The 19,868-nt window shown below is 46.0% G+C and overlaps 1 protein-coding gene across 2 annotated transcripts in view; it reads left to right on the top strand.

The window, feature by feature from the left end:
- DGKZ (diacylglycerol kinase zeta) overlaps positions 1 to 19,868 on the top strand; it is a 202,235-nt gene that overhangs the window by 30,398 nt on the left and 151,969 nt on the right. The window contains exon 1 of one of the 2 annotated variants that reach the window (XM_060261190.1): positions 4,282 to 4,539. The exons of the other annotated variant lie outside the window; for it this stretch is intronic. Coding sequence (XP_060117173.1) covers positions 4,478 to 4,539 — 62 coding nt within the window. The 5' untranslated portion in view covers positions 4,282 to 4,477. Of the gene's footprint in view, positions 1 to 4,281; positions 4,540 to 19,868 lie in introns of those variants that run through there. 2 annotated transcript variants of the gene reach the window in all.

Genomic DNA, 19,868 nt, shown 5'->3' with positions numbered 1-19,868 from the left:
CAATGGGTTGAAATTAAATCAGAAGAGTTTCCAGCTCAACATCAGGAAGAACTGGAGTGTTTCCTCAGTGGAAAAGGCTTCCTCAGAAGGTGGTAGACTCTCCTTCCTTGGAGGTTTTTAAACAGAGGCTAAATGGTCATCTGACAGCAATGCTGATCCTGTGAATTTAGGGGAAAGTATTTGTGAGTTTCCTGCTATGTGCAGAGGATTGGACTAGATGATCCTAGGAGTCCCAACTCTATGATTCTATGGACATCTCAGCTTTGCACCTCTGGAACACAAAATAATCAGACTCTAATCCCACAACAATATAGTATACTAAAGAAAAGCAGTAGATATGTTTCATTACAGGTTTTATAATAACTATATATATATATATATATATATATATATATATATATATATATATATATATATATACACACACACACACACACACACACACACACACACACTGTGGCTAATAGCCACTGATGGTCCTCTGCTCCATATTTTTATCTAACCCCCTCTTGAAGGTGGCCATGCTTGTGGCCGCCACCACCTCCTGTGGCAGTGAATTCCACATGTTAATCACCCTTTGGGTGAAGAAGTACTTCCTTTTATCCGTTTTAACCTGTCTGCTCAGCAATTTCATCGAATGCCCACGAGTTCTCGTATTGTGAGAAAGGGAGAAAAGCACTTCTTTCTCTACTTTCTCCATCCCATGCATTATCTTGTAAACCTCTATCATGTCACCCCTCAGTCGACGTTTCTCCAAGCTAAAGAGCCCTAAGCGTTTCAACCTTTCTTCATAGGGAAGGTGTTCCAGCCCTTTAATCATTCTAGTTGCCCTTTTCTGAACTTTCTCCAATGCTATAATATCCTTTTTGAGGTGCGGCGACCAGAACTGCACACAGTACTCCAAATGAGACCGCACCATCGATTTATACATGGGCATTATGATACTGGCTGATTTGTTTTCAATTCCCTTCCTAATAATTCCCAGCATGGCGTTGGCCTTTTTTATTGCAAACGCACACTGCCTTGACATTTTCAGTGAATTATCTACCACGACCCCAAGATCTCTCTCTTGGTCAGTCTCTGCGAGTTCACACCCCATCAACTTGTATTTGTAGCTGGGATTCTTGGCCCCAATGTGCATTACTTTGCACTTGGCCACATTGAACCGCATCTGCCACGTTGACGCCCACTCACCCAGCCTCAACAGATCCCTTTGGAGTTCCTCACAATCCTCTCTGGTTCTCACCACCCTGAACAATTTAGTGTCATCCGCAAATTTGGCCACTTCACTGCTCACTCCCAACTCTAAATCATTTATGAACAAGTTAAAGAGCATGGGACCCAGTACCGAGCCCTGTGGCACCCCACTGCTTACCGTCCTCCACTGCGAAGACTGCCCATTTATACTCACTCTCTGCTTCCTATTACTCAGCCAGTTTTTGATCCACAAGAGGACCTCTCCTTTTACTCCATGACTCTCAAGCTTTCTAAGGAGCCTTTGATGAGGAACTTTATCAAAAGCTTTCTGGAAGTCAAGGTAAACAACATCTATCGGGTCTCCTTTGTCCACAAGTTTGTTTACCCCCTCAAAGAAATGTAACAGGTTAGTGAGGCAAGATCTTCCCTTACAGAACCCATGCTGAGTCTTCCTCAATAACCCGTGTTCATCAATGTGCCTACTCATTCTGTCCTTGATAATGCTTTCTACCAACTTTCCCGGTATTGAAGTCAGACTGACTGGCCTGTAATTTCCCGGATCTCCTCTGGAACCCTTTTTAAAGATGGGGGTGACATTTGCTACCTTCCAGTCCTCAGGAACAGAGGCAGATTTCAATGAAAGATTACAGATTTTTGTTAGAAGATCCACAAGTTCAACTTTGAGTTCTTTCAGAACTCTCGGATGTATGCCATCCGGACCCGGTGACTTATTAGTTTTTAATTTGTCTATTAGTTGTAGGACCTCCTCTTTTGTCACCTCAATCTGACTCAGGTCTTTCAACACCCCTTCCAATATTAGTGGTTCTGGGGCGGGCAAACACTTCTCATCTTCCACGGTGAAGACGGAGGCAAAAAATGCATTCAGCTTCTCAGCCATTTCCCCATCCTCCTTCAGTAATCCTTTTACCCCATGGTCATCCAAGGGCCCCACTGCTTCCCTTAAGAACATAAGAGAAGCCATGTTGGATCAGGCCAATGGCCCATCCAGTCCAACATGCTGTGTCACACAGTGGCCAAAATAGCTAATAGCCTCTGATGGACCTCTGCTCCATATTTTTATCTAACCCATGCTTGTGGCCGCCACCACCTCCTGCGGCAGTGAATTCCACATGTTAATCACCCTTTGGGTGAAGAAGTACTTCCTTCTATCCATTTTAACCTGACTGTTCAGCAATTTCATTGAATGCCCACAAGTTCTTGTATTGTGAGAAATGGAGAAAAGTACTTCTTTCTCTACTTTCTCCATCCCATGCATAATCTTGTAAACCTCTATCATGTCACCCCACAGTCGATGGTTCTCCAAGCTAAAGAGCCCCAAGCATTTTAACCTTTCTTCATAGGGAAAGTGTTCCAAACCTTTAATCATTCTAGTTGCCCTTTTGCTTTTTCCAAGGTAATAAAATAGCTCAGCTGAGTGAAGTTACTGGCTTTGTTTGTATTCCAAACTGTGTTTAACTAGATGAGATCTGTGATTGAATGGCACGCAGAGAATCATCTTTAGGGTTATTGTGATTGTTGGGTTATTGTTGTTTTTAAAAATAGAATTTTCTGGAGATTTTGACAGATTATAAATTTTAGTTCTAAGAGCCCAGACAATAAAATGACTAAGTGCTAAATATACCCACCATCTTCTTTCCTGCGAAATATGAGAGTAAGGATTGGCTAGTCTTTAAAGACTGGCCCATCATCACCTCATGTGCATGGGTTTTCTTATGTAAGTTAGGGACTGCACAAATCCTAAATTGTAAAATAGAGAATTTGTGTGTGTGTCATTGTGGAGTTGCCAGAATACAGGACTGAAATTAGCTACCTTTTCCTGTTCATATTGGTGCTGGAATCCAAGAGAAGGAAGAACTATCTGTCACTCAAATGATATCATGCTGAAGTGGTTAGTTTTCCTCCCCACTTTCTACTTTTAGACTTTATTTGTAGTCCCACTGACTGGTCTTAATACTTTCGGTTCCTCCTAGGGCCCTGAAGTCACAGAGCCCTGTGACTTGTGATTTTTCCATGACATGCTTGGGAAGTGCTGGACACTGGGGCAGGATTTAAATTTAAGAAGAGATATGAGGAACATGAAAGATTTGTTTGCTAATTTGTGACATTTTAATAGCTCTCAATAAAGTATTACACTACTTTTTCTGTTATGTCTTGTCTGCTTCACAAAATATATTCAGAAAATGTTATTTAGATCTGCCATTTTTGAAAAATCCCTCCCCCACCATAACACCCCCCCTTCAGTTACATACTTTGGTATATCTGAGGAAGTCGAAATATTCTGAAGGGATTTTTAAACCTTTATGTATACATCTAGCACTCACTGATTTTCCCCCCAAGAGGGGGCGAAATAACAAACATTGAAAATACATGCCATCCTGGTAGATTAAACAGCTGTAGCTTAGTATGCAAACCTCTGTTTTGCATTACATCTATCTGCCCTGGTGAGAACTAATGTGGGATGTTGTGTTCTGATCTGTGAGACTCCCTTGGGAGTCAGTCGGATTTCTGCCATGGGCCAACCTTACAAGATGCCATCTTTGACCTCAGTTTCCTCATACATAAAATGGCACCAATAGAGGCCTACCTTGTATGGTTGCTAAGGTGGGGGGAGAAGAGAGTCGTTAATACATCAAAATGCCATGTTGCCATGCCAATTCCAGGACGTGCAAAGGGATGCTTCCTTGATCTGTTCCTCAACCGAGGGGGAGGTCATTGTTTCTGGCCCCATGTTGTTGTTTTCGACTGCCTGTCTCTGACCAAGCCCCTCTAACATCTCTAGCTGGCCTCCTCCTCCCACTACTGAGCTGGCTGTGAACGAATGGGGTTCCCTCTGCTGGAGGACTCGGAGCGAGGTGCTTCTTCTGCCGCGGAGGGAAAGTTTCCTCCATCGCAGGGGGTTGGACGGCGGGACATGTTCCCATTCGCTCCTGTGAGAGCCGAGGCTTCTGCAGCTGGCTGGTTCTTTGAGCTTTGCAAGCAGAGACTCATTTGGTACAGGACGGCACAGGGTTGGAGTTGTGTGTGTTTAACACAGCGTGGGGCAGCGATCAGCGGCACTCTTAGCTACCCTTTCAGGAAGCACATAAAAAGAGGAACCGGGAGGAAAGCGTGAACAAAGCCACTGCCCCGCCGCAGATCTGATGGCAGGCAGCTGGCGAGGTCTTGTCCTTGGGATGACTCCACAGCCCAACTACAGGGGAAGGAAGAAGGAGGAGGATCCCGAGGTGCTCTGAAGAGCACCTGCCTGTATCTAAGGCAGATGTGGTGGCACCGGTCGTGGAATGTCCCGCGGAGCCCTCCAGGGAGAACCACCAAAACAAGGTACTAGCCGGGCTGGGACTCAGTGGATTTCCTTTGCTGTCTGGACTGACGCCCTGATCTCTCGCACAGAGAGCTCTTGTTTACATCCTGCTATTGTGGAGGGAAAGGCCTTTGCCATGTTGTCCCCTCCTCTCCCTTCCTCCCCTTGGGGCCATTCACTGGCGAATGTGGCGAAAGGTAGGCTTCTTAAAGCTGGGACAATGAGGTGGGTGGCTAGGCAGGCAGCCAGCCAGTCTGCTCTCTCTGATACCAATGGCGTTAACACATTGGGGAGCAGGCAGGGTGGGGGTGGTGTGTGTGTGTGGAGAGATGTTCCAGGAATTCTGAATCTTTCCACCAGGAAGTCTGTTTTATGATGAAACTGCAAAAAGACAGCCTTATATCTGTCCAGAAAGTCTTGTAGATACTGAATAGAGGATTCTGCCCCCTCCCCCGCCAGTCCAATTAACAACCCCAGGAGATTCTCACCACTCACCTATGCTGAGCTTAAAATGAGGTTTTGCACAATAGGTGAAAAGCAGTGTTTCCTCTTAATTTAGTTAGCATGAGCTAGCTCACAGATTTTTAACCTCCAGCTCACACATTTTTATCTTAGCTCAGGAAGGATGAACCCAGAGCACAATAATTTATCCAGTAGCTCACAACTTTAATACCAGTAGCTCACAAAGTAGAATTTTTGCTCACAAGACTCTGCAGCTTAGAGGAAACATTGGTGAAAAGTCAAGGAGGAGGAAGGAGCTGGTACTAATTCATTTGTTTTGCAAAAAAAAAAAAGGTGTGTTGAGCAGGTGACGTGACAGCTGCTTCCATTTACAGGGGACAGGTATGGGTCTCCTAGGTGAAATCAACAGTTCCCTTGGAGAGTGTAAATAGCAGGTGTAGTGAGTGAAAGGACAGGCTACAACTGTGCTTTGTTTTCCATTTCCAAAACCACAGGGAAGACAACTTTGAATGCTTGCTCTAGGACAGAGAAACAGGCAACAGAGAAACATTTTGAAGGAGGCACAATGGCACGGAGGGAGCCCACCTAAACACAGCCTGTGCTATCCCCTTCCCATATTCCATCCCATTTACATGCTACCTGCATCTTCACTCACTCACACAGACAGACCAACAAGACAGGTGCTAGTGACTCAGGAAGATATCTCAGTATAGTTGTTTGGTAGATATTGTTATAGTCAGAATAACATATTCAGACAGGGTTGTTGATTATTGAGATGTTCTGGAGAAATACATGGAGCTCATTCAACCCTGAAATGGGAGGGAATTCAAACAGCAAGGCGTTTAAAAGTAAAGGCAAGAGAAATCGGAACAATTTTTTGGTTATATAAAATTCTGTCTTTGGTTTCACTCAGGATTGAACAGCACTTTGTTGCAAGACAGTGAATCAATAAGGCAAACCTCAAAGGCAAATCCATTGTTGGCCAACTTGGACATTAATTTGTAAAGTGTGTCATTTGAGTTCATTCCAGTTGAGTTGTGTATGTAGTGGTTGGTGTGCTGTGGTGTTGCAGTCTCTCAGGACAATGCCCCCCTTTCTCACCATTCTCAGAGCCCAGATGATGTAAACATCCTACTTTTTCCTGTTGGCACCAAAGCAATGCTAGTTCAATATACAACATCCTGTCCTCATGGAGGTGTGGTAGCCTTGATGCAGAAAGGATTAGCTGGGGGGAGGGGAGGGAAAGTGTAATGTACTGAGTGACAAGACGTGTTGAAGGCAACATGCTTTATTAGCGAGTGCATCACAAGGCAAGGCAACGTGGGCCGGGTCCTGATTATATACATATCCCGGAACAACCTTCAGTCTGGCCAGGTCCAATCCTGGCCAGTTAAACTTCCTGCCACAGATCTTGATTGGCGGAGCGTATTTGCGGAGCTACATCCGGGGACCAGTGGACTTCCACTGGTCACCTCCGTAGCGTCCGCTGTGTTGTAATTTCAGGACTGAAATGCAAGACACAACACTTCTCCCCCCCTAGTTCAAGACACAAAGTCTTTCAAGTAGACTGGCACCCTGCGTTCCTGGGTCAACCTCCTTGGAGTTATTTTGGGAGTTGGAGCGGCCGCCGTGGCTGGCGGGGCAGCTGGTTCCTTGTGGTGGGGTAACGCTGGAAAAGGGCTGTCCGTCGCCTGTTGCTGTTCCCGAATCTCTTCTCTGGGGGGGGGTGCTCCCTCCGCTGTGGTGCTCTTCCACCCGCATAGTCGGTACGGCCGGCATAGGCTGGGCAGCTTCGGGGGTGTTGCTGTTAGTACTCCCCCGCTTCCCACTCCCCCGATCGCTGTCGGTTCTTCAGGCAATGTGCAATGGCACAGCTGGTCAATATGCCTCCTTAGGATCTGGCCCCCCTCCGACCAGACTTCGTAGGAGCGGGACTCGGTGACCCGCAGCACCCGGGCGGCTAACAACTCCGGCCCGCTTGCAAAGTTCTTTGTGTATACTGGATCCCCTGGAAAGAATCCCCTAGCGGCTTCCCTGGTTTCAGGGGAACTGTGGAGGTCCATCACCCATTCAGGATGCAACCTGTCTAGCCTCGTGATCAACTTCCTCCCCATTAGTAACTCGGCAGGGCTTAACCCGGTGACGGGGTTGGGGGTGATTCTGTTATCAAATAGGAAGGTTGCCAGGTGGTGATCCCAATCTCCCTGTACAATGCGACCCAGGGCCTCTTTAGTTGTGTGCACCATGCGCTCTGCTTGGCCGTTGGTGGCTGGATGGAAAGGGGCAGACCGAATGTGCTGGATGAGGTACCAATTCAAGAACTCCTGGAATTCCTGGGAGGTGAAAGCGGTCCCATTGTCCGTGACGAGTGTCTCGGGAATCCCATGAGTGCAAAAGACCCTTCACAAGGCTCTGACCGCCGCCACGGTGGAGGTTGAAGCTACAGGAATCACTTCCAACCACTTGGTGTATGTATCGACTAAGATAAAGAATATTTGGCCCTGGTATGGCCCCACAAAGTCTAGGTGTAACCAGGACTTCCAGCTGTGGACAGGGGCACTGGGCAGATCTGGTCGGGACTCTTGGCAGGGTTGGCACCTTCGAACTCACCCTTCTATCTCCTCATCCATCCCCAGCTACCATACATAGCTACGTGCCAGGGCCTTCATGGGGGGGGGGGGGACCACCACCCTGCTACCCCAGAGAAGGCACCCCTTGTGCATGGACAGTTCTTCTCTGCATGATGTGAATGCCCTCAATTCTGCGTCCAGTTTGCTCGTGGGCCACCCCCTTCCCACCCAGTCTAAAACGCGTGCGAGGATGCGGTTTCTACCCGTGGCCCTAGCTACCTCAGCGGCGTAGAGAGGCCTCTCTGGTAGAATCTCTATAAGCATCACTTGGTGGACAGGGGCAGGATCCTGGTCCATAGAGGGCAACAGCAGGCAGCTGAGGGCGTCCGCGTGTCCCATAGCTTTGCCGGGGCGGTGGACCAGGGCGTATGTGTATGAGTTGAGGAACTGGTTCCACCGCAGGACGCGTTGTGACAGAATTTGTGGTGTCTGGTGGTCTGGGGTGAGGAGGCCCAGTAGTGGTTTATGGTCCATGGCGATCGTGAAACGCCTACCATATAGTTAGTCGTTGAATTTATGCACACCCACCACTATTGCCAAGGCCTCCTTGTCTATCTGGGCATAGTTGCACTCCGCGGCCACAGGAACCTCCCTCCCATCCGGGAGTTGGTGCCCCAGAATGGCGCCCACCCCGTATGGGGCAGCATCGCAAGCCAGAATCACTGGTAAGGATTCGTCAAAATGGTGGAGCACATCATTGGAAACTAGGAGGTCCTTGACTGCCTGAAAAGCAGTGGCCTGCTTCTTTTCCCAGACCCACGGGGCGTTTTTATCGAGGAGGCTATGAAGGGGTTCTGCGATGGCTGCTTTGTTGGGCAAAAATGAATGATAGAAATTTAATAATCCCAAGAAACTTTGTAACTCCATCTTGCACGTGGGGGCTGGGGCGTGGACAATAGCCCTGGTCTTGTCGGCCATCGGGTGGATTCCCGCGGCGTCGACTGCAAACCCCAAGAACTCTACCCTCGACACCCCGAGGGAACACTTCTCCCGCTTTACTTTAAGTCCCGCCACCTGGAAATGGTGGAGTACCTCACACAGATGGCTGCTGAAATCCTCAGCGTCCAGGGCGGCGATCAAAACGTCATCAAAAAACAGTTGCACTCCGGGGATCCCTTTGAGAAGAGAATCCATTATGCTCTGAAAAATCCGTGGAGCCACACTAACCCCAAATTGCAACCACCGCACCCGAAAAGCTCCCCTGTGAGTCACAATGGTCTGGGCTTCTGCTGTCTCAGCGTCCACCGGGAGTTGCTGGTACGCCTGGGCCAAGTCCAGTTTCCAAAAAACCTTAAAGCCTGCTAGGGCTGCCAGTATGTGGCTGACTACCGGAACGGGGTATGGGTTGTCCTGAAGTGCCTTATTTATTGTGCACTTGTAATCAGCGCATATGCGCACATCTCCATTCAGCTTCACTGGAGTGACTATGGGTGTTTCCCATGCAGCATAGGATACCGGTTCTAGCACTCCCTGGGTTGTGAGGCAGTCCAGCTCCGCTTTTATTTTTGGTTTAAGAGCGAATGGAACTTGCCTGGCCTTCAGCCTTATCGGTCTCACGTGGGGATCGAGGGGTAAGGTGATGGGAGGCCCCTTGTAGCACCCCAGGGACCCATCAAACACTTCCAGGAATTCCCAGCACACGTGCTCGAAATTTTGCATTCGCATCTGCTGAACCCCCACTATTTGAATACCCAGCGGTCAAAACCAGGCCAGCCCCAGTAATGTGGTGAGCTGGCGTTTGACCACGAGAATGTCCAGCTTGCCCTTAAAGTTCTTAAACTCTACCCTTACAGTGGCCCAACCCAAAATCTGTATAGAGTTTTTTTAGAAGTCCCGCAGCTGGCGCACTTGGTGTTGGCTGGTCTCTCTGTCGCTCGTGGCCGAGTGGGCGCTCTCAGCCCCATTCCTGGTTGGCGACTTAGCTGGTTTGCCTCCTCCTCCTCTGGGTTGCCCGGTGCCATCTCCTCCTGGTGGATGGCTTCCACTCGCGGGTTGTTGTAAGCTTTGGTTGCTCTCTCAAACACGGTGGCTTCGTTGAAGGCGAGTTGGAGGGTGAACTCTTCCTTTGCGAAGAGCTTTTGCTGCAGTTGTTCGTCTCAGAGGCCCCAGACGAAGCAATCCCTCAGGGCTTCATCCAGCTTGTCGAAGCTGCAGTTCCCTGCGATTTGGCGGAGGGCAGCCAGGTAGACAGCGGCTGTCTCTCCTGCCCCTTGATCCCTCTTGTGGAAGAGGAATTGGTGGGTGATGATGGAAGGCTGGGGCAAGAAGTGCCCGGTCAGGAGTCTGACTATCTCCTCGTACATTTTCTCCATGATCTTCGCGAGGGCCGAGAGACCCTTTGCGATCTCGAATGTGGCCTTCCCGCAGACACTCAGGAGCATGTCTCTCTTACGGCTGTCATCTGTAATCATGTTCGCTCGTAGGTAGCAGTCGACCCGCTCCGTGTAGATCTCCCACCTATCAGGGTTGGCGGGGTCGAACTCTGCAAGGTCGCCCGTCGTCCCACTTGGGTTAGCCATGGTGGCGGCGGGCGCTTCCATCTCCCTCGAATGTGTGCCTTCCTCATCTCCGGTCAGGTCAGCGAAGTCTCGCTTTGGGAGTTACCTGGCTAGCATCCCACCTTTGTCGCCACTGTAATGTATTGAGTGACAAGACGTGTTGAAGGCAACATGCTTTATTAGCAAGTACATCACAAGGCAAGGCAACGCGGGCAGGGTCCCGATTATATACATACCCTGGAACAACCCTCAGTCTAGCCAGGTCCAATCCTCGTCAGTTAAACTTCCCGCCACAGATCTTGATTGGTGGAGCGTATTTGCGGTGCTACATAGCGTCCGCTGTGTTGTAATTTCGGGACTGAAATGCAAGACACAACAGAAAGTAATTGCTTATTTGCAGTCTTGTTTTTTAAATTTAAAAATGTACATTTGTTTCCCAGTGCTAAGGAGGGGAACACACAGCTATGAATTAAGTTTTGGAAAAAAAAGTTTCAGAATATTTGTGTCATGATGCAGCAGGGGAGGGTAGCCTTTCTTGTGTGTGCAAGGTTTGTTTTCCAGCACATTTTAAAAGACTGCAATTAGTGCTGTTGTTGAAGAGGCCCTGTGGGTCACCCTCCAGCAAAATTAATTTGTATTTGGAAGGGGAAAAAGCATTAAAAGGTTTTTAAATGTTTTGAGCATGGCAAAGAAGTGGCAGCATCTTACTGATAATATTGGAAGTAGCGCTTATATAGCCCCAAACCAGATGGGGTTTATTGTTACTTCTGCAGAATATGTAAGAAGTGTTTCTTACTGGTCTGGTTGTATGAACTAACATTGTGTTCACCATTGGTAACCTGGCAACTATATTTGGGGACTGCTGGACATTCTTTGCTATTACTAAGAAACAGAACCCATAATGGGGCTGCATGGATGAAGAGAACAACGAAGGTCAGAGCAGATTTAATACTTAGGGGCTGGATTAAGCAGTAACTGGAAGTAAGTTTGCCATCCACTGCAAGGGTATGCTCAAATATGCCCTTGGTGGAGTATTATGTTGAAGTAGGCTCCCAGCTGTTTAGTTTGTTACTGCTATATGTAGTGCCTGCAGATGTGTCTTGTTATCACTAGAGAGTGATCCTTTGCTTTCCTCTCAGAGGGCTTATCAAAGTGTTCATCTAACTTCCTGATGTTTGGGGGAATAGGAAATAAAATTGGAATGTGTAATATGCCTAAAATTTCCCTGATCAGCCACATTTAAATTACTGTCAACCAAAAGAGTATTGCATGCTGTATGCACCACCTCATCTCACACACACACACACACACACACTAATGTAAAATACAACTATTAATATTAAATATATAACTTTTTAAATTACCAGTGTAACTTGGAACATGTAGGTTTGTCTCTCCCTATCACTGTTTGAACCTCAGCCAACCCTGTGTATGTAGAGTGGGAAGAATGGCCTGTAAGTCAGAATTATGAATAAAACAGTGCGCACACTTTCATATTCTCCAGAACTTTTTATTAGGCTGGATGATAACATGTAAATGCTTATCGTTAAAGTTTCCCATCAAGTTGATCTTGTGTTGCAGGGGACAGAGTGGTTAGAACTTCTCCCCGCAAGGAGTTTTGTTCTATAAGCTAGTATTCCGTAGCAGTATGCCTAATTCTACCACCTCATTCAGCTGCATATATTGATCCAGTCTCATGCACAGAAGTCCTACATCTCTACAACTTTGCTACAACCTTCACTGACAAATTATATTGTATTTTTAAAAAGAATTTTTTAAAAAAATAATCTTGGGCCCATATCTATGATGAGATTCTCTCCATTTAAGATGCTCCTCCCACTTTTCCCTTCCGTCTTCATTACCCAGGATGTGGCCACCAAATTCAAAGCCCTCCAGCTCAAGGACCACATATCTTTGTATGTTTGCTTTAGTTAATGGAACTTAATTGTCAACTTAAGTATGCATAGGACTGAAGACTAAGCAATGCACCTTGCAAATGTACTGGAACATTTGACACTTACAGCACTAGTGGGCTATACAGGGAAGGATGGACAAGTTCTCTGTCTTTTTTCTGATGAGCCTCCTTGCTCAAATCTGACCAGTAGCTGCAGGAGTCTGCTGTGTCTCATGCTGAGGAGAAAGCAAGAAGACAGTGAAGGAAGGAAAGGACACTCCATTTCTCCACTGCAGGAGCCTACTCAGGTTGGACCATAAGCATTCCAAAAGAAGGCTCCAAGCTCAGAGCAGGCCCCTACAATGGAAGGCCTATGCACCCTTCACTTCCCTTGATGTATTCTTACTCTCTCTGTCTGACATGAGGCCCTCAGCTCAGCTTAGTCACAGTGTATTGTTGAAACTCTCTGTCTGGGGCAAGTGATGCTCTATATTCTTGGTGCTTGGGTGGGGGGGGCAACAGTGGGAGGGCTTCTAGTGTCCTGGCCCCATTGATGGACCTCCTGGTGGCACCTGGTTTTTTTGACCACTGTGTGACACAGAGTGTTGCACTGGATGGGCCACTGGCCTGATCCAACATGGCTTCTCTTATGTTCTTATGGTAAAGACTCCTCTGCCTCATGCCTGGAAGAGAGCAAGAAGGCACTAAGAGAAGTAAAACAGAGTTGAGGCTTTCCACTGCACAAGGCTGCTCTGAGTCAGCCTGTGGTGTTAAGAACATAAAACGGACCAGTGGTCCATCTAATCCAGGATCCTGTCTCACACAGTAGCCAACCAGTTATTTTGAAGGGCAAATAACAGGGCATGGAGGCCAAGGCCCTCCTGTCACTCGTATTCAGAGGTTTACTGTCTCTGAAGGTGGAGGTTCCTGTGGTTACTAGCCGCTGATAGACTTGTCCTCCATGAATCTTTTTAATCCCTTGCTTGTGCCCATCACTATATCCTCTGGCATTCTACATTTTAATCACTCATTGTATAAATATTTCCTTTTTTTGTCCTGAATGTAGGGTACTCACAGAAGAAGTGTATGTAAAGGGTATAAGGAGCTAGATATGTGTGTCCAAGAGCCACAATTCAGATTCAATCTTTGGTATAGCACCACCAGATGTCATTCCTTATGTGTCTGCAGTGGCATGATAAAAGCTTAACCCTGTATGTGCACAGTGAACCGCAGTCCCTCCCATGCTTGGTGTGTATCTGAATAGTTTCTGTGCTCTGAAAACCTAGATTTTCAATTGCGGGGGGGGGGGGGGGACCCAAGTGTGGGTGGTCTCAAATAGTCTCTCTGGTTTCTTCATTAAATCACCATAACAAGACACTAGCATCTGGATGGCGCATCTCTTGTGCCAGCTCAGGTGAGGAGTTTGGGGGTGATACTGGATGCCTCCCTTTCTATTGAGGCCCAGGTCACAGCTGTTGCATATTCTGCCTTCTACCATCTTTGGCAGGCTAAACAATTGATGCCCTATCTGGCCCCTCAAGACTTAGCTACAGTGATCCATGCAACAGTCACTTCCAGGTTGGACTACTGTAACTCGCTCTACGCAGGCTTGCTCTTGAGGCTAATCCGGAAGCTCCAGCTGGTGCAGAATGTGGCAGCATGTTTGCTGACTGAATCGCCTGTATGGATGAGCAGTCGGCCGATGCTATGCAGTCTGCACTGGCTACCAATCAAGTACCGGATCCACTTCAAGGTCTTAGAATTGACATTTAAAGCCTTACGCAGCCTGGGACTGGCATACCCGTGGGACCATCTCTCCCCATATGAGCCCTGGATGTTGTTTCATTTGACCAGTCAATACCTCCTGACCATCCCTGGCCCAAGGGACATCTGGCTTGCCTCGACCAGGGCCAGGGCTTTCTTGGCCCTGGCCCCGACCTGGTGGAATCAGCTCCCTGTGGAAGTGTGGGCCCTACTGGATTTGTTACCATTCCGGAGGACCTGTGAGACAGAGCTGTTCTGCCAGGCCTATGGCTGAGGCAGATGGACATCTTTATCTTATTATTCCATCTACATTGGTCTCCCTGCACTGATTGCCTAAGATCGGGCTGATACAGCTGATACTTCTGGACAAGTATGCCTTGTGATATGTCCACTCCTTCCATGATTGAACGGTCATCGATGCTGCTTTGAACTAACTGAGCTGTGGCTTAACTGTTTATTTTAATCTTTTCATCTGTTTTAACTGTTCAATTTTTACTTTTTATCTGTTAGATTGCTTATTGTTAGTTTTAATGGTTTACTATGTTGGAATCTGCCCCTGAGCCCACCATGGGAAAGGGTGGACTACAAATTAACAGAAATAATAAATAAATAAATCTGATCAATTTGAGTTCAGAAGGAGTAAGAGTCTAGTGCTATATATGTTTACTTGGAAATAAGTCCCATTAGCTGACTCCCAAGTAAGTATGCACAGGACCATGGCCTAAGTAAGCAATTAACATTTATTAAGCAACAAACAGCCCAAGACAGCTGTTCACATGATCGGGTCTATACAGCAGAATAAGGAGGGAATGAAGTTGTAAAGTGGACTGTACCACTTCTGACTATAGATGGTCTTTCTGCATGCAAAGCAGATGCTGTACCACTGAGCCATGGCCCCTCCCCTAGTATGTAACATGTTCATATGCTCATGTGAGCAGTTCTGTATTCTACAGTGTCAGCTTGGACTGTATGTATGTGAGCAGGAGTTCTGTTTCAACTACCTGCTGCCAGTGGTAAATCTGAGGGTCTAATCTCTGCTTTTCCCAGCTTTATTCCCATTAACTGAGTGGTCAAATGTATTTATTTATCCAAAACCAATATACAGTACTTCAGGGCAGTATACACAGCCAGATAAAATCAGTTTGTAGAGCAAATAATTTTAAAACATGTTTTCCTTTTCCCTGTTTGACTTTTCTTGACCATGATTGCAGTGTGAGCACATCACTTTCTTCTTCAAGAGGCACAGTCTGTAAAAGTCTCAGTTGTTCCTGGATATTTCATTGCCTGCTAAACTTGAAGTCTTTATGAGATCAGTTCTGGCACAGAAACACTCAGGTGGTAAAGGTGTTCCAGACACAAAATAAATAAGATGTAAGATGCCCTTTATGCGTTAAAGGAGCACCATTGGAGCAGCTTCTCCATATAAGATGACATTGCTTTAATATGAGTATGGCTATCCTGTGGGTCTTCTTGTATTCAGACTTGCCTTTTAGAATTACAGCAGCTTAGTGGAAAGAACCAACAGAAAAGTGGCTGCAACAGTGTTGTTATAATATAAAATTGGCACTATGCTAATCTTCTATGATTGGTATAGAGGAGTAGTGGGGATCTACAGAACTAATATGAGCAGGGTAACTGTCAGGGAGCCAACAAGACAGACTGTAGCAAATGAATATCACTAAGGTGACTTTTGTGCCAATTAGTCTCCTGGCTGACACTTGGAAGAACTGTGTCACTGCAAATAAGCTATTTTGAGTATTGATGCTGTGAAGCTTAAAAATAATGGGCTCATAAATTCACTAATTCCAATACTCATTTTTATCATGAGTCATTCTCCCTTTCTTTCAAACCATTACTCCACTCACTTTTTTTTTTAAGACTATTTCAAGCCTTTATGCCTATACAGTTGCGATTCAAAAGGCTGCTGTTGCATGCTCAGAAGTTAACACTTCACTGGAACTCTGAAACAGACAGTAGCTCTTGTAAATGTTTTTAGAAACATCATGGGAGCTGCTGCTGTCTCCTCCACTATGAGGGATTCATGCTGGCAGATGTGGTGCCTTCCCTTGCCACCCCACTACAATTCCTAAGCAGAAGTAGGAGAATGTACAAGTCCTGAGAGAGAATTTAGAATGCTTGATACAAAGTTAATTCTCTCATTTTTTGGAGCAACTGGAGGCTTTGCTTGTAATTAATGACCCCGTTATTATTCAGCAGTGGGAATTTGACCTATCACTGATTCCAAGCAGGAGTCTGAAAGCAGCCCTTAAATTCTGGAACCTGAATATTTTCATGGTAGTTACTTGATATAGAGCTGCCTATGCTAAAACACTGTGGATGGAAAGAGAAAAAAGTATGACAGGATGCAACTTTGCTTACAAGTGAAGGAACCCCAATATATCTAAGGTCCTGCCAATACTGCCGATGAGCCTGGCTTCTTATTATCTAACAGACAGTCATTTCAAGATCACATTCAAGGCATTTCCTGGAAAAGGTGCTGAAAGCAGTAATTCTGTATGACTATTCATGCTGCACTTAAAGGTGTCCCAGTTTATGATGGTTAATTCAATTGCCTGTGGCATGATTGCAGTCCTAAGTAGAGTTGCATCCTTCTGAGCCATCTCATTTCAGTGGATTTACAGTGAATCCTGAGAACAGTTTCCTGGGAGTAAGTCCCATTGAATAGACCTGAGTAGGATTCTGAGTAGATTTATTTAGGATGGTATTGTCAAAGATGGGTTGTGTGAGTTCCTTAGAAGCCTCACTACAATTTGTGAAAGTATAAAAGGGTTCAAAATATAATGCTTGCCTGCAGGCAGGCAGCAAGTTGGCCACTGTGCACAGCAGGTTGCTTGAGTAGATGGACCACTGATCTGATCCAGCAGGACACCTCGTAGGCTCTTATATCTGTTTTCACTGATGCTAGATATAATCACAAGTCTAGACGTTGCTCAGGTGTGAGCTCTCAAATTATGCCTGACCTTTATGCGTATAATAACCATCCTCTTACTGATGATAACTTTGCAGGTGTATGATCACTAGAACCTGTTCTGTGAGCCATCGTTATTCTGGCCAAAAACAAATGAAGTTCATTTAGCTTTCTCCAGGTTCTATTCACTACATTGCCAGTTATCTTTTCTGTGCAATACCTTTTGACAGGCTGCTATTAATTTTCTGAACTTCCAAACCACAATATCTCTGCAACATGGTCGATTATGATCTATTGACCCACTGATTTGCCGATGTAGGGAATCCATGGAACAGCCTTTAAATGGCTGGTCTCATTTCTCCAAGGTCAGGGACAGAGGGTGGCGCTTGGGGAGAGGGTTTCTTTGGTGTGGGGTACTCTCCAAGGGGCAATCCTCTTAATGTTATTTAACATCTACATGTACCCCTTCATTCAGTTGATATGGAATTTTGGGCTGGGTTGCCATGAGTATGCAGATGAAAGCCAGCTGTATCTGTTGATGGGGGGCCAGCTAGATGCTGCTCCAGAGGGTTTGGAAGCTGTGGTTTGTTGGTTGAAGCAGATCTGGCTGAAATTAAATCCATCTAAGATGGAGGTTCTGTGGCTGGGCTAGGGGGAATCGGGATTAGAGTGCAACTCCTGGCTCTTAATGGTGTGCCTTTAATATCAGCACCAACTGTCAAGAGTCTGGGTGTGATCATAGGTGACTCCCTTTTGATGGGAGGCTCAGATCACAAATATGGTTAGAGTGGTGTTTTTCCATCTTCGCCAGGGTAAGTAATTGGTTCCCTTCCTATCTTGCCCTACCTAACCACAATTATCCATGCAATTGTCACTTCCAGGCTAGACTACTGTAATTCACTGTATTCAAGGCTACTGCTACCCTTGAGGTTGACCCAGAAACTCCAGCTTGTCCATAATGTGGTGGTGTGGGTTCTTATGGGAACCCCATGTACAGCCCACATTCATCTGATGCTCTACCAGCTGCACAGGCTCTAGGTCGAATACAAGATCAGGTTCAAGGTTTTGGTATTAACCTTTAAATTTGGTGTGACCAAACTGTGGCTCGGGAGCCACATGTGGTTTTTTCACACATATTGTGTGGCTCTTGAAGCCCCCACTGCCCTGTTGGCCAAGTTGGAGAAGGCATTTGTCTCTAAATCACTTGGAGAATGCATTTAGAGTTGCTTTCTTTCCACCTCTTCCTCCCCATCTATTTTCCTTCCTTCCTGTCTTGTGGTTTCAAACATCTGACGTTCATCTCTTGCAGCTCTCAAACATCTGACATTTATTCTATGTGGCTCTTACATTAAAAAAGTTTGGCCACCTCTAAATGGTCTGGGACCAGTGTATCTGTCGGACTGCCTCTTCTCGTATACCCCCAAAGAGCATTGTGCTCAATGGATAACAATTTACTGGTGATCTTTGGCCTGAAAAGTATCCAGCTGTTGTCAACCAGACCCAAGGCTTTTTCAGCCCTAGGTCCCTGGCCTAGTAGAACTCTCTACCATGTGAGATCTGAACCCTGATGCAGTTCTGCAGGGCCTGTAGACAGAGATAGGAGTCAAGTTGCACCTTTAAGACCAACTTAGTTTTATTCAGAACGTAAGCTTTCATGTGCTTTAAGCACACTTCATCAGACAAGGAATCCAGCACAGTGAGCAGTGCCACACATAGCTGGTAGGCAATGGCTCAGAATGTAAAATGGTACAGATTTAAGATCCAATGACAGAATAGTAAAATTATCTGATAGGCAGTGGTTTAGAATGTAAAATGGTACACATATAAGAGTGGGTTCAAGATATGTAATGGGATAAACAACCAATATCCCTGTTTGAGTGTGTCAATACAGCTAAAAGAGAAATACATTGGATAGTTACATTACATATCTCGAACCCATCTTCCACGATATTTTAATGTATTTTTCTCCTAATGACAAACTATATGTGTGTTGCATGTTAAAAGGTAAATTAGTTGGATGGGAAAACTTCTGAGATAGAAATTCCTTTCTTTTGGCCCAGATTTATAACAATAGTCATTAACAGACATTCTCACATTTTGACATACTACTGTTTTGTTGCTTTTGCATGCTCATGCTACTCAGATCAAAGGTTTGCTCAATTTGTTAATTTTACTATTCTGTCATTGGATCTTATACTTGTACCATTTTACATTCTAAACCACTGCCTACCAGATAATTTTGGTATTCTGTCATTGGATCTTAAATCTGTACCATTTTACATTCTGAGCCATTACCTACCAGCTATGTGTGGCTCTGCTCACTGAACCAGATTCCTTGTCTGATGAAGTGTGCTTAGAGCACACGAAAGCTTACCTTCTGAATAAAACTAAGTTGGTCTTAAAGGTGCACTTGACTCCTATTTGGTTCTACTACTTCAGACCAACATGGCTGTAGACAGAGATGTTCCACCAGGCCTATGGTTGAGGATAGCAAAGATTTCCAACTAGGCTGGCCTCCCTCCCTTCACTGCCTGTTTGCCATTTTTCCTGTTTGGTTATTCTCTATTTACCAAGCTGTAAAATATCTATTCTCCCCCTCAATGAAAAGTGCCCCTTAGCGTATTAATTTATCGGTTGCCGATAGTATTGTAAAAGCTGTTTTAAGAGTTTTAAAGTTGTGAACACTGATGTTTATTTTAATATTGTTGTCATCAGCTCTGAGCCCTGTTGTGGGGGGGGGGGGGTGCTAATCGAATGAATAAAACCAAAATACAGCCGCTGCCTTCCCCATAGGTTATAGATATCATATCTCCCACCAGATCCACAGCGAGTGTTTAGTGTAGCCTCTTGCTAAGGGGCCACCTTCCCTGTCCGGAAGCACCTAATCCAAACCCAAGCCCAGTATCCAAACAGAATTTTCCGACCTATATATTCCGTTCCCCCCGAATTACTTTGTACATTCAATCCGGTTCACAGCCCACCCGCCATCTGATTGTGGGTGCGACTTCTAAACAAGGATGTGTGTGCATTGGTTGTTCGCGCGCTTCTCCTTCCTCGCGTCGTCCTTTGCGCTTTTTTTTTTTTTTGTCCTGGCTTTCCGCGAGCCTTGTTGTAATGCGCGCCTGGCAACGGCAGATGGCGCTGCCAGCCTGCCTTTGCTTGGCTCTCCGGG

This window comes from Heteronotia binoei, chromosome 21 (assembly GCF_032191835.1).
Source record: "Heteronotia binoei isolate CCM8104 ecotype False Entrance Well chromosome 21, APGP_CSIRO_Hbin_v1, whole genome shotgun sequence".
In the NCBI taxonomy this organism is placed as follows: Eukaryota; Metazoa; Chordata; class Lepidosauria; order Squamata; family Gekkonidae; genus Heteronotia; species Heteronotia binoei.
Note: the sequence above shows the minus strand (reverse complement) of the source record. Positions and strands in the feature narration are given on the sequence as shown.